The sequence below is a fragment of the Canis lupus genome, chromosome 13 (assembly GCF_003254725.2).
Source record: "Canis lupus dingo isolate Sandy chromosome 13, ASM325472v2, whole genome shotgun sequence".
Taxonomy (NCBI): Eukaryota; Metazoa; Chordata; class Mammalia; order Carnivora; family Canidae; genus Canis; species Canis lupus.
The window spans coordinates 47,850,487-47,865,645 of NC_064255.1; the positions used below are offsets into that span (position 1 = coordinate 47,850,487).

At 43.7% G+C, this 15,159-nt stretch overlaps 1 protein-coding gene across 1 annotated transcript in view; it reads right to left on the bottom strand.

Annotated features, from left to right (window-relative positions):
- Positions 1–388: 388 nt before the first annotated feature.
- Positions 389–15,159, bottom strand: part of KDR (kinase insert domain receptor) — a 43,218-nt gene continuing 28,447 nt past the window's right edge. Inside the window, 9 exon segments of the mRNA XM_025435574.3 lie at positions 389–2,086; positions 3,852–3,937; positions 4,450–4,549; positions 9,345–9,496; positions 10,534–10,639; positions 11,045–11,144; positions 11,365–11,476; positions 11,622–11,744; positions 13,966–14,063. Of these exon segments, the coding sequence (XP_025291359.3) occupies positions 1,864–2,086; positions 3,852–3,937; positions 4,450–4,549; positions 9,345–9,496; positions 10,534–10,639; positions 11,045–11,144; positions 11,365–11,476; positions 11,622–11,744; positions 13,966–14,063 (1,100 nt within the window). The 3' untranslated portion in view covers positions 389–1,863.

Consider the following 15,159-nt stretch of genomic DNA (forward strand, 5'->3'; position numbering starts at 1 on the left):
AGTCACAGCCACAGGATTGACTGGAGGGCCACAGATACTGTGGGAGTACTTCTATCTCTCAGTCCCTGTTTTCAGAATCTCAAAGGTGCTCAGAATATAATGAGAGTCCACATGTGAGTGAATTATTGGTGCAAAAAAAAGAGGAAAGGGAGAAGCAGCTACACCTCAAGTCAGAAGTACTTTCCCTCAAAATAGTCGTATTTTTTTTTTACTAAGCATGCATTTATTGGTTTAAAAAAGTATAAACTGCGAAAATATATTTTATAGGAAGAATAAGGAAACAATTCAAAATGAAAAGCCACGTGGTAGTTGTGTCTGATTTCCCCTCCTCCACTTTAGAAGTGAGAGAAATGATAAGAACAGAAATGCAGCCTTGCAAAGGGACTCATTTAAGTTTTTCCATTTTTTTTTAATAAAATGGCATCAACTGCTGAAAGCATTACGGCCTTTGTTATGCTACATAATACTGATATAAAATGTGAATAGTACAAAGTTCATCATATATAATATAAGGTTTTAATATATTACATTTGTTTCTACATAAACAGACTATAAATATATGTGCCATAGCATGTTTTACAGTCATGGTTCCCAGCATCTCACACTATGGTACCAAATGGAAAATACATTTTCTTTTTTAAAAAGGAAAGAACAAGGGCAGAAACCAGTAGAAATAGCTTTACGTGTTAAAAGTCTAAATAATAGAATAGATGTTGTTAAAACTTTGGCTATAAAATAATTTTGAAATCTGGCTAACAGTCCTTCAGAGAGTGAACAAACCAAATCAGCTTTTACTAGAGTGTAGAGGCCAAATTACTAAGATACTGACGGATTGGGGTGAAGAGAGGGGGAAGGTTCAGGGAAGGGAGAAGGAACCAAAGAGTAAAATCCTTCCTGAAGCTTTGACACCACAGCTTGATACGGAACCTACTGCATTCAGGCTCAGACATATATCACATCAGGACAGATATGTGGGTATTCACCCAGAAGACACCAGAAGCTGGTTTATACAATCAGAACTCTTCAACACGACAGGGAGCCTCCGTCTGAATGTCCTTTCTTTATGGTGCTCTGAATAAAGGATCGGCCTGGGAGACAAGGAGCCAGAGCTGCATCATTTCCTTCCTGGGGCTTGGCCAGGAGACGCGTAAGAGTCCGGAAGGCACTCTCATTAGGAGTCGGAAACAGCCCAAGGAGCTCTCATTTAGCCCAACCGGGAAGAGCACGCAACCTTCTAAAACCAGTAACCTCATCTGAAGCCCTTTACATTTCCTCACAGACCCCATGCCCACCTCCACAACGGCCAACACAATGCATCCGCAGGCTCCAGCGTGCTCTCAGAGCAAGCCAACGTCTTCCTTTCTGTCAATCCAAACCCCACACGTAAGACTTGGCTCAGGACCCATATCTCAAACAAAGGGTCTTGGGTGGACTCGGCCCTAAAGGTCTTTCCCATTTTCAACACCTAAAGCACTTGCATTGCCCAGTTTATCTTCTGGTTTTACAGAGAGGTGTCAACTCCCCAGGTGTTGCCACTTCATGGACAGATGCAGCCATTTCTTGAACTCCTTTTGTTATAACCCACGGGGAGACCCACAGTCAGGGGCATCAGACACGCTTTTAAATGCATACACAGAAGGCCAACACTGGTAGAAAGCACAAACACATTCTTGAGTCACAAACATCTTCTCAGGAAATGCCTAGGGGACTGGCTCCCTGCAGTCTGAGGTCCCTTTTTTTTTTTTTTTTTTTGAAATGAAAATCAAATGTGGCTACTTCCTAGTGATGGAAAGAACGACACTTGAAAATCTGAGCAGCACCTCTCATGTGATTTCCAGGAGTGGGGGACGTGGGAGCCTCCTTTTAAACAGGAGGAGAGCTCAATGTGGGCCCAGAGTCAGGCTGGAGAATCTGGGCTGCACTGCCAGCTTGTGGTCCAATCTCCATCAGCTTTAAAAGTTCGGCCTCCTCGCTGGAGTACACAGTGGTATCCGTGTCATCGGAGTGATAGCCGGACTGGTAGCCACTCGTTTGGTTAGAGCCTTCGGATGCCACAGACTCCTTGCTCTTGCTGGGCATCAGTCCACTGCAGAAGAAAGGACAACCAGATGAGTTGGTGGAGGGAAGGCAAGTCTTCCCCTCTTACCCTAAACCCATTCCTGACCCCATGTGGGCTGTAATCTCCCCAGAGACACCAGCCCCTATCTCTCCCACTTGTTAATCAACGTATCAGGTTTGCTCAGACCATGTCTATTTTCAGGTACTAGCATGAGCTCGCAGTTGCAGATAAGTCCTCTCATTCAGGTCCAAGTCTTTCAAGCCTGTGATGAGATGAAAGGCAGTTCTCTGGAGTTACGCAAAGGCTCCGACGGATGGAGCATTTTTATGGCGTGGAAGATTGACAGGTTTGTATACAGTGATAGGAGCCAAGGGGACTCTTGGACGATGTGAAAGGAAATTGGGATGTTCTGAGTCCGAGGCTGCTTGCCTCACTGTGTCCACTGGGGATTACACGGCATGTGTGCAGTGTTAATAAAGTTCTTGAGCAATTTTAAACTTGAATATGTTGAAGCGTGTGTGCAATCAAGCCTGACTGTCAAAAACTGCTTTTTGCTCATCAAAGCCACATTCTTTGGAAGGACCGAGGGCCTGGATCACTCAGCAGCGACTAGAGAATGTTTTCAACGGTGTGGAATCATGACAGACCATAATTATGTCACAGCCCAAAAGTGTAGGCTGTGCCGACCTAAAACTTTAGGATTTACAGTTTCTCAAGCCAGTCTGAGGTGTGAGGTTTTCCCCTTAACATGTGTTTTATCAAGTTATTCGTGTTAAAAACTACAAAAGGATTTCATTAACTCTATGTCCATATACAGTTTAAAAGTCATTTCAAATGACTAGAAACATGATTTTTCTTTCACTCCAGCCTCAATAAAACGAGTTTAGTATCTCAAACAATGGCATGGTACCTGGCACATAGTCACTGCTGAATAAATATATTTTTAAATCAATGAATGAAACCTATGATAGGCTCTACCCATTTCTCACTTTAGGTCTAAAGCAAATGGTAAAAGTGTTTGTTTTAATGGCTCATTTTGATTCTTTTTTCTTTACATGAACATCCCTCAACAACCCATGGGTGTTCCCACTTTACATAATAGTTTGGTTACAAGCACATCAAAGTCTTCTCAATTCTCACCTAGAGTGAGCTCCCTAGCAAATAAATAACTGCTCTTCATCTTGCTATTTTTATAGAGATTTTCATTTATTTGTTAGGTTAAAAGCAAATATATCTATTCAAAACAAGATTCCTACAGAACCACCTGGAGGAAATCATATTCACAACCAAATTTAATATTTTTCCCACAAGGAAGCCAATAATAATAATAAGCCACATAATTCAGCCAATAACGTTGAAGTACCTCAAATAAATAGATGTGGGCTTATTTACGCATCAGACTTCTAAAGACAGATGTGCTCATTTAGGTACAGGTTTGAAAACTCTTCAGAGTCCACAAAGATTTTAATCACTTCAATTCGAGGGATTATATCCAATGACCTTTGTTATCCAGCCAGTGCCATACAAACCACTGACCATACAAACATAAAAATTCCCTGGTATTCATAAATGCTCATAAGAACTGACCAAAGCCCCTAATTAATTTCAGATTCTTTTTCAGATGTGCCACATAATTTGTTTGATTAGTTTTAGTTCTTTATCAGTTCAGTTGATGCAAATTTGCCTAACCAACAAAGACACAAAAAGGGAAAACCGCATCGACATTGAAAGTTCTAAGTTCCTTCTGAAAATTCCTATCGACATTTGTCTTTTCTATTTGGCTGAGCCTTACCTAAAAGATGGAGCTAATTTGGTTCTGTCTTCCAGGGTTTTCAGCTCTTCTGAGGCAAGGACCATACCACTGTCCGTCTGGTTGTCCTTTTTAAGAGACAAGGAGATGGCATGGTTGATTGAGTGTGCACACTGACCAACTACTTAATTAAAATGATTTCTTAACCCATCTATCAGACAGTATGCTCCCAGTGTTCCACAGAGGGAGGCAAAGATATCGTAGCCAGAAACTGTGCCAGCTACAGGGAGAAACAACTGCTTCCTAGTAGTAAACCCAGCCCTAGAAGAGAAGAAGAATTTAGGAAGAAGCAGCTGAGGAGACCTTTTGCCATCCTTCTTTTCACAACGATACCATTTACACTTGAGTGGAACTGGGCATGAAGCTAGACCATCTAGAACATTGGACCAGAGGCTGTCCTTATGGAAAAACCAATGGGAGGGGGGCGGGGGGCTACTGATCAGTTCCATCTCCATAATGACCCCATGACACATACCTTTGTAATGAGGCTCCAAGACTCTAATGCTTAGGCTAATATTTATCTAGCTAATATTTCATCCTTTGTGTTATTTTAAAGACTATTTTTAAAAGATGTACTTACATCTGGGATTACTTTTACTTCTGGTTCTTCCAATGGGATATCTTCAAATGTTTTTACACTCACGGGCCGGCTCTTTCGCTTACTGTTCTGCAGATACTGGCTGCAAAAGAACCAATATTTATATTTGGGTGGTGGTATATTTGGCTGCAGAGACCAAAAGTGATACCTGAGTTCATTATCTTTCAACCACAAGTTTAATAGCAACCTTCAAAACATCCTTTGGAAAAAGAAAAAAACAAAACAAAAATCTTTCTCTGCTAGCACACAGTGGAGGCTTCATTTCCTGTGAGGGCCTATTTAAAAGTATAATCTAAGTGAGGGACCTCGATGAGCTCCTGTTCCTTTGAATCCTACTTCTGAGGGCCGGGGCTGGACTACAGACAACATCAGCAAACTAAGTAATCAGCTGCCTTCTGCCTGGTTTCCTGATTGCCTGAGAATCCTCCACTGGGCTCTCGACATATTACAGTGTTACACATCTTCCTGGCCACCTCCAGGAAAGTTTTTCTAGAGAATGCCCGCAGAGCAACCATTCAGTGAAAGATGGCCAGAGGAAACACCTGCAGATCTCACTGGATCTCACCTGGGTTCTGTAAAAGACACTGAACCCAGCAGGATCTGGAGACAACCTCCTCCTTCTGCATGTAATAGAGGCTTAGTGTGTGTGTGCGTGTATAGGGGGAGCTGAGTCTCACAATCTCCTATTTTCTGCCCACAGAACTGCTGGTCTTGGGAAAAGGCAGTGGTTCAAGAGTCATGAGATGTTCTATTTCAAAGTCCATCACTGACTACACAAACTTGGGAAAGTCATGAATATTTCCATGCCTCTGTTGCCTCGTCTTTAAAATGTGTTGGCAATAGCTTTCTCTCCCTCACTCACAGAGGTATCTGGAGGATGAATGATGTGGGTGGCAAGGGTTCTTAGAAAGAATGACGCTCTATCAGCTAAAGCTTGTTTTCCTCCCTTGAAGGTACCCATGTCCTTCAGGAGTTCAAAGAATAGGACTTGTTAGACAACATATCATCTGTTTCCTGGGGGTGCCAGCTTTGGATGAGTTTGATTATGTAAAAAGCACCAACAGCCCAAGTGGCAAGAAGGGAAGTCCTTTTCACAAGGGACAGCAAATTCACTCTCCATGTGTATTTCAGCATATTTCTCCACAGGCAGGCTTTTGGGCATGTTACATGTTCCTGTGTTTTCTGTGACCAAGTGGGGTGAGGACACACTGGAGCCAAAGGAGGAGAATAGAAATTGAGTCTCCCTGCCCTGACCCAGGAGGCTGATTCCTCCCCTTTACAGAGAGGAGAAAATGATGTTCCCCAGTGACATCCTCACTCAAGAAACTCCACAAGAAAGAAGACCCAATATATAAAGAGACAGAGAAAAGCCCACTTCTCCTGAGTGCAGTCCCTAAAAGTGGCTGTCGCTAAAACCTATTGGTACCACAGTTAATCATTCATTGATTCAATCACTCAGGAATCCTTTACTGAGAATCTACGACGTGCCAGGCACTGTGCTAAATGCTCCTCAACCATTGCTTCATAGCATCTTCAGAAATGGTATCCGTAGGGGTGGGTATTACTATCTCAACTTCAGAAGAGGAAACCGAGACATAGAAAGGTTAAGGAACTTGCCCCAAATCACATAACTAGACTCTTTGGGTCATGAGAAGCCAGTGAAGAACCCGAAGCATGACACTGGCAAAGTCGGATGTGCCCTTTAGAGAGATGGCTCGGGGTAGAGGAAGGTGAAATTGGCAGTGAGACCACTCAGGGGGGCTCTTTTTCATGTCTCTAGGAGAAAGAAGGGCACCCTGCCCAAGAGAGGTGATGCCCACAGGGTTTGGAGAAGTAGACAGATTCCAGAGATATACAGCAGATAGAATCAACCAGAGGGGCTGAACCTGGGCAATAATGTGGCTGCCTTGGAGAAAAGAGTTGAGGAAGCTCCGACTTAGGACAGAAATGCCTAGGACTGGGATTCGAAATTGGCCTTCAGATGGTAAAGGCCATTGTTTTCCTGCCCTACTCCACAGTGACTCCCTTGGGAAATATCAGAAAGGGAAAAGTAGAAGAGAACAATGGACATGATGGTTCAAGTCCTTATTAAGCACCTACTGTGTGTACAGCACTGTTCTCTCCCACGCAGGCACTGACTGTGCGGTGGGACCAGCACGGGGGAGAAGACAGAAGGAGGAGAATGGACAGTTTCACTTCCAGCAGTCCTATCACAGCCAAATTCAGGAACATCTAGCCAGGGGGCTGTCCCAGACATCCATCCACAAGGAGCACTTAATCATCACCAGCAATTAACCAAAATGAAGAAAAATGGTGTGTGCCAAAACCTTTCTCTGGGAGAGAAAAGAAATCTTTGATAAGCTGCTTGGAGTGGGAGGTGAAACTCCCCGGGGGGAAATGATGGAGTCACCACAGATGGTCCCCAAACTGCCCTCAAAGAAAGATGAGTCCAATTAATACGTGTTTTCTTGCAGAAAGCATGCAAACTTGGGGCCAGAGCTAATCCACAGGGGAAATTAGAGACAAAGCTGAGTCTAGACACTAGCGATCTGTCCCGTTCACCTTTCCCCCCCACATCTCTTGACCTCTTCTCTAAATAAATGTTGAACAAATACTTTTAAATAATTTAAAGGGGCAACAAATCATGAGGTTGATGCCCACTGTGATGTCTCCGTCCAGCTCTATTTATGACGCAATGAGATTAAAAACTATAAAGAGGAAGCAAATGAGAAAGACTCATCAGCTTTTCTACCTGACTGGAGATGGGGAAAGAACAGAATGAGTCTGCTGAGAAGCACCTCAGCCTCATCTCTGGTCTCCCCAGGGAAGCAGAGAGCCTCCAAAAGAGAGCCTCCAAATGAGGTGTGCCATGTGCAGATGCCTCAATTCTGCATTTCCTTTAACCCAGATAATTAAAATGTGATGGCTGGAGTCTTGTTTTTATAAAAGGAAAAAGGGTGGCAGGGGGTTAAGCCAGTGGGGGGGGGGTGAAGACAAAAGATTCCAATTTCCATTTTATTTTTCAAATTATGGCTGGATAAAAGAGAAACAGGACTGGAAAGACCAATACGAAAATCGTAGCCAGAAAATAGGAGCCAGGCCTATGTTCAGAGTGTGGTGTCACATTTGTCCATGCTTCTGGGGATAAATGTTAGCAGCCCTGATTCAGATCCAACATTGCACTTGGCACTTCCATTACACAAACATGACTTCATCGACTCTCGGCACCATATGCAAAACGTCCAAGCGAGCCAAGAGACTGCCACTCGGGCCCTCCCTCCACCTGGTCACAAAAAACCCAAGGCATAGAGTTCGCGATCCAATGGCTTGCTGATAAAGAAGGCAGTGGTGCTGCAGGAATAATTACCAACCAGAAGGCCAGCCGAGCTTGAAGTAGGGGGTTTTTAACATGAGAGTGGAACTACTGGTTTTTAACATGAGAGTGGAACTACTGGTTTTTAACATGAGAGTGGAACTAACTGGGCTTTCAGTTCATTGACGTCTCTGTCTGAGGGCCCCTCCTTGGTGTGGCAGTAAACAGGACTGAGAGAGGTATGGGAGGAACCAGATTCGTCATAGGGATGTGATTTTAAGCAGCTTGCATAATAGCTATCCTGTATGGGGTGCTGTCTAGGTGCCGGGCACATGAGAAATACATTATACCATGCAATTCTCAAAATAATCATTTTGAAACACCAGCATCTTCACCTGGGTCCCAGTGAAGATGTCCAGGTCACTAAGAGACAGACTTAGTAATCCAACCAGTTCTGTTGGACACTGAAACCTGGATCTTTAACCACAATTGTTTATTTTTGCCAAGTGACAGCTCTGAGCCTCACGTCCACCATCTACATCAAGAAAGATAATAGTTTTCCTACCTTGCCTAACACTGAGAGTTATCGTGTAGGCAAAATCTGATAACAGAAGGAAAAGTTCTTTGAGAAACACTCAAAGCACTTGGCATAAATGTAATGGGCAGTTTACTTGTTGGCTTCCACCCACTCCAGCAGTGTTCCTGCCACTCTATGGAAACGTCCAGGGGGCCCCCTGGCCCGCCACCTGGCAGTCTGGCTAACCTAGAGCTCCATACCCTTCCCTGCAGCCACGGCACAGTCAAGTGGGCAGGCTGGACCCTGCTGCTCCGGGGCTCTAGTTACAGGAGGAAAACACCCCCAAAAAGTGGGAAAAGAAACAAAGCAAAGAAGCCCCAGGCTTAGTAAAAGGCAATTTTAATATCATATTGTAGAAACCGTATCAGCTCTATCCTCAGACACAGGTGCTGGGAGAGAGAAAAAAGAAAGCTGCCTTCAGACCCCCTTTACAAACCAGGAGAGGACAGCAGTGCATGTGTTTTAAATAAGTCCAGAAGTCCCATTATGCAAATAAAATGCTGAACATCAGACTGGGGAGGGGCTGCCGAAGATGTGCTGTCCAGTCCAATTCGGGACACATCTCCATGGCATACTGCATCCTAGCCAGCGAGGCGTAAGTGTGTTTTCATATATGCATAAAACTCTTCCTTCCTGAATCTTTCCTAAGCCACTTAATTCACATTAATAAAAGAGTACATGGGGATAATTTAAATACAGATGTCTATATAAAATTGGTCTCTTTTTCTGGAGATTAACGAACTATGGCATCCCAGCTATTTGCAGCTGCAGGGCTTGGGATTCTAAAGGAAGGGCTATGGCAGCAATGTGGACCACAGATGGAAAGAAAACTCACCTACCCTGGCCCTCCTCAAGGAGCACTTCCTGTGATAGCAGCCTCAGGGCTAAGGTTAAATGTGGAAGTGAGATGGCAGCCTTCCTTCCAGCCCTTTCCCAAATGACCTTGAAGTGCCCCGTCCCCCTGGGGATGTTGACCATATACAGTACCTGATTCCTGCTGTGTTGTCATAATGGAATTTGGGGTCACACACTTCCTCTTCCTCCATACAGGAAACAGGTGAGGTAGGCAGAGAGAGTCCAGAATCCTCTTCCATGCTCAAAGTCTCTGATATGGGGAGAACAATGTAGTCTTTGCCATCCTGAAACAACAAACACGGAGTGCTTATTGTTATGGCTCCAGCCCCGCAAGAGGCTTTTCATGAAAAAACAAAGGCCAGGGGGGCTTCTTGGTTATGAGGTATGTGGCTTTCAAAGCTATGTAGAACGTTCGGACATTAAAAAATGGGTCGTCCAAAACAAAAGGGCACTTGAAAGGGGTGCGTATATGGAAGTATGTTGAAAGAGTTAATATAAAAACAAGAGGAGTAAGGGGGCCACAGAGAACAAAGCAGGCTGTGGCCAGAGACGTAGCAACAGAGCGCGGAGAGCTGAGAGATAATTTCTTCACAAAGCCCTACCTACATGAGCCAGTCTTTCAAAGGGCATATCATCCAATTTTAGCCACTACATTTCAAGGCAATGGAAAATCTGATGACAGTCTAGAGAAAAGCAATAAATGCGCAGGAAAATGGGTCTTCTGAGAAAAGGTTGCACAATTTAACATTATTTCATCAAGAGAAAGAAAGAAAGGGCAATTTGATACCCTTAAGCGTTTGAAAGGTTTACTGATAAAAACAGATTTGACCCATTGTCCCCCACCTGTTCAAAAGAAAAGCAGGAGGAAATTGGCTTCCATTCATGGTAGTAAGAGGCCATTGACTGGAGATTAAATAACTTTCTAATGGTAAAGGTTATAATTCTAAAATCCTCCAGTGAAAGTTATGGGGGCCTGGGATTTCACTGAGGAAAAAGCCATCCATTTTGCAGGGTTCAGATGTGGTTTTGCCCAGACGGTGTATTAAGAATTCCATCCATTGTTGATAGTCTGTGGATCGACTAAATTTTTATTTGTTTGCTTGTTTTACTTTAGAAGAGCATCTGAAGACAACAAAAAGATACATCAGGAGGAAAGAGTGATCTGCCCTTAGGTTATGGATTAGGATCTCATCTCTCTAGAAGCGTAGGCAGATAGTTTTAAAAAAGCATTATTGCTTAGATCTACAAGAATATGGTGGCCATGGGAAGGCCTAGAGAGGAAGAAGCCCTTGTGGACGGGTCTTGGATGGAGATCACAAACCTGCTGAGCATTAGCCTGTAGCAGATTTCCCAAATGTTCCACCAACTCGGAAAACGTGGGTCTCTGATTGGGTTCCCCATGCCAGCAGTCAAGCATGGTCTGGTACCTAGAGAAGCAAAACACTAATGTCATTAACTGCCTCCTCCTTCCTCAGCTGATGCTGAAAATAGGCACTTGAGTGAGTAAACATTTATGAGAAGTTCACCACGAGCCCAGATGCTAAATAGTAATACAACGCCATATAAAACACCGGGCCCTATACTTTGGAGCATCAAGTATGTAGAGAAAATGTTAGAAATCAACACCTAATAAAAACTATCTGCTTGGTATAGATAAAGTGCTGTTGTTTCAAGAAGAGATGATTCTCTGCTTGGGATTATCAAGGAAGACTTCCAGGGAGTCGTAGCACACAGACCGGGCCATAAAAGAGGTCTGTATCATGAAACATCTTCTGGGCAGGGAGAACTTTTATGAGCAAAGAAAGGATAGAAAGATATTTTTAAAGCCTTACATTTCTGGTGTGGTATAATCAGGGGCCCTCATTCTGGTGCCTTCTTTCAATCGCCTACAAAATTCTTCATCAATCTTTACTCCAGGATACGGAGAAGCACCTAGAATCAAACAGGAATGGGACATTATCTGATTTGATTCTTTCATCTTGGAAACTCTCATTCTTGAACATGATCATTAAAAAAAAAAAAAAATCCAAAGCTTCCAAGTAACTTTCACCACAGAAAGGTGGAACACGGGAGAGGAAAAGGCGCACTGGGTCCACTGACTTATGTCACTCTGTTTGGAGTATGGATGGAGGGACAAAACCAAGTGACTTACCTAAGGAAAATATTTCCCAGAGCAAGACACCAAAAGACCACACATCACTCTGAATTGTGTACACTCTGTCAAAAATCGTCTCTGGAGCCATCCATTTCAAAGGGAGGCGAGCCTAAGAGGGTACAAGACAAGGAATCAGAACCCAACTTAGCACGCCTCTGAAGAAGAAACTTCCTTTTGTTCTCAATGTAGGTCCTGAAGCTTGCAAAGAGGAATTTGGATTCTGCAACTTAACAGGGTTCATCTTAGAAACTTACGTCTCCTTTTCTGACATAATCTGGGTCTTTATAAATATCCCGGGCCAAGCCAAAGTCACAGATCTTAACCACGTTCTTCTCCGACAAGAGGATGTTTCGTGCCGCCAGGTCCCTGTGGATACACTGCAAAAAAGAATCATGTGTGCGTTCGGGCCCTCGGCATAGCTGATGATTTCTGCATCTGTTGTGACCTCAGGCTTTAAAAAAGCCCATCAGAAAAACCAACTGATTAACATGTGCTGGGCTAATATCTTTCATCAACACTTCAAGAAAAAAATTTTTAAAAAAATCTGACTTTTGTTGAGACACACATCTGCTTATTCCATAAAAAGGCCCCAGACTTGGGAGTTAAATGATTAAGTTAGAGTATGGTGATGGAGTCATAAATAGACTTCTCTTAGACACAATTAGGAACGTGTTTCTGGTCACATCCACACATCCCTTTTGCCTGGCACCATATATGGTTAAAACCTGCTATTCAGGGAGGCCCCAGAATGGTGGTTATTTCTAATGAACGCACAGAAACCAGGAACAAGGGGTGCTTTTGGGTTTGGTGCCCTTTGTTGGTTTCCCAGTTCCATATGGGACCGAAACTGACCAGCTCTGAGAAACCATCCCCCGTGGTGCTCATCCTGTTTTCAAAGTGTTGGGTTATCCTAAGGGTCTATGACAGAGATTTCTCGCTGGCCCAGTTGGTTGTCTAATGCACTACAAAGGAGAACCGAATTCCCCTGGCTTTCTCTCCACTCTTTTCTGGTCCTCAGTTTCTCTCTTCTTGGTATCTTCCATCCTCATCCAACTTCCTACCTACTGAGCAGCTTTAGCTCCACCTGGTAGAACTGTAAGGGCATTTTCTCCGGGAGCACGTATAAATGAACGAAAGGCTCAGAGAATTCTGAAACCAGGCAGGAGTGACCAGAGGAGGCATTGCTGACCACCCCACCCCTTGCCTCTGTGTAGCACCTCCCTTTGAAAGAGGCATATTCAAAAGCACACTGTCAAGCATGACTGAGCAACACAGGAGATTCCAAAACCAGACATCCCCCCTACCTTTCTGCCGGCCAAAGGGCTTCTTGGGTTAGCCCAACAACCGGGTGCTATTCAAGAAACCAGGTGGTAGATACGAGGGAAATTAACGGGTCCCCACCCCATTCCCTTTGCAGTCAAGAGACACCCTGACTAAACAGCAGGCTCTGGCCTCTAAAAAATAATAATAAAATAAAACCAGACTCTCCAAGAAGGGCCAAGGGCCTTTCCCCATGGGAAAATCCCATAAGACCACCCCTCTCTCGTTTCCCCTTGGGATAAAGAGCTCCCCGGCAGAAACATCTGAGATCCTGAAGCTCTGAAAGCTGTGCTTTAAGCTTCCCAAAAGAAATGGGTTAGCGATTTCAACTCTAATTTAGGAAAACAAAAACGTTAAGTCTTTCTGCCCTCCCCACCCGCCCCCCAAGAGGGTACTGCAAATGCGTTTTGCTGACGGATCATCTTTCCTGAAACTTAATTTGAATTTTTCTTGTTTAATATAAAACCATCCACTCTACCCTTCCCAGAGGGGTGACTTCACACCGACCCCGCTCCCTCCGCGGTGTTTACAGCCTCTGGAATATTTGTAACTTGTCACGTCCCCACCTCAGTCTTTGTTTGGCCTACTTTTCTAATTTTAGCTTTTATAATCGCTCTCATCTGAAGCCCGTCCTTCCTGATTTCTAATTATACCACTAACAAATACTTTTTGATGGATGGTGATGAATGTAAAATAAATTAAAAATAGACTCTCTCACGCCAAGATATCTGCAAGGCTCAGTGCCTCACCTCGTCCAGGTCACTGCTCGGATATCACATTCTTATCAAGCCTTCCTCCTCCATTCTCCTTAAAATTGGTGTACGCAACCACAGAAGCATATGCACACACAAACATGCCACTCCTGTATACTCTCTAACCCTTTCCTGCTTATTTTTCCCCACAGTGCTTATTGCCATCCGACCTAGTATGTCTCTGACTTGTTTATATTGTGCACCCCCTGCTCCACCCAATAGGATGTACATCCCAGGAAGGTGGAGAGTTTTGCTCATTTGTTCGCACAGGGTCCTTCGTGCTTAGGAGACTGCAAGCACTTAGTAGATGTTTGATAAGTATGATCGTGTAAATTAATTTCATGAAATCCTTACACCTCCTTAAATGAGCAGAAATGGGGCCTCTCCAACAGAACCCTTCGAATAGTCCCAGCAGTAGAGACCAGTCTCTTACAGTCCCAAACAAACACCAGTAGCTGGCCCTGGACACCTCACTTCCAGATCTGGGATCTGAAGAGCTACTTGGGTTCCCCTGGATCCGTCTTACCTTCCGTGATGCCAAAAACTCCATGCCCTTGGCCACCTGGAAGCTGTAACAGATGAGATGCTCCAAGGTCAGGAAGTTCTTGTACAGATCTTCGGAGACTGTCAGGACATTGTAGGAGGACAGAGATCAGTATTGCCACCAGAAAGTATTTGTTTCTAAGTTAGAGTAATCTTCGTTGTAGCACTTGGGAGTGAAACTTCTGGAAACAGAAGCAGGGAGAAAATGCCCGTGTCCTCTGTAAATTTGCTGAATCCCGGTATGATTAGCTTTCATCATACCCCTTAGGAAAAAATGTTGGTTTTTTTCCATCTTAGTCAAATTGAACCAACAAATCCAGGAGGCAAAAAGGGAGGTAAATTTGGCAGAGATGGCAGGGAGTGAAAGAGGACTTTTTCTAGTTTGCTGTTTTAAACTGTTGTTTTTTTTCATGTACCCAGAGGGATAAACAATAGTTTCATATCAAGAACTCTAAAAATAAAACAACAATATTCAGGGTCATTGAATCTTTTCTCTCCAGGCTTTGTCCTGGGACAAAGGCCAAAGGTCAAATTATAATCTACAACAGATAACTAAAAATACCAGAAATATGTTTTACTTCTCTCACTTTCGAGCTAAGAAAGTACTGTAAACACCTTAAAACAGGCCTACGAGGATGCTTTTTTTTTTTCCCCTTCAAGGATATGAATGAGAGGTGACAGGAACATAGAGAGAAAGATGGTTTTACGTAAATCAGTGGTATTTATTTCCGTGCAACTGGTACAAATAAACACTAAGACATTAATGGGTGTTTCAACATGATCTCTTAACTTTGCTCCGATAAGATAAGAGATGGCCTCTCTCCTGGAGACAAATACCAGAGTAAATGAAAACGTGCTTGTAATAATAGCCTTGTAAATATTAGAAAGACGGAGAACCATTTTCTCAATGATTTTTTTTTTTTTAATGCTCAGGGCTAGAGGGCTCTCAGTGAACAATTTATAAAACTCTTTCATTTTCCAAATGAAGAAATGGAGGACAAATTCCAGGCCAACACCCTTTCTACTCCACCTGAGTACCCCAATCTTTTGGGTTTCCAATGCACTGGCCACCATTTTGTGAGAGAGAAGGATGGGACGGAGAGGGACCCACTGAGGGCGGGCCCAGTTACATGAGGTCTGGATGGCCTCTCCCCACTCCTCTAGACCAAGCTCCAGC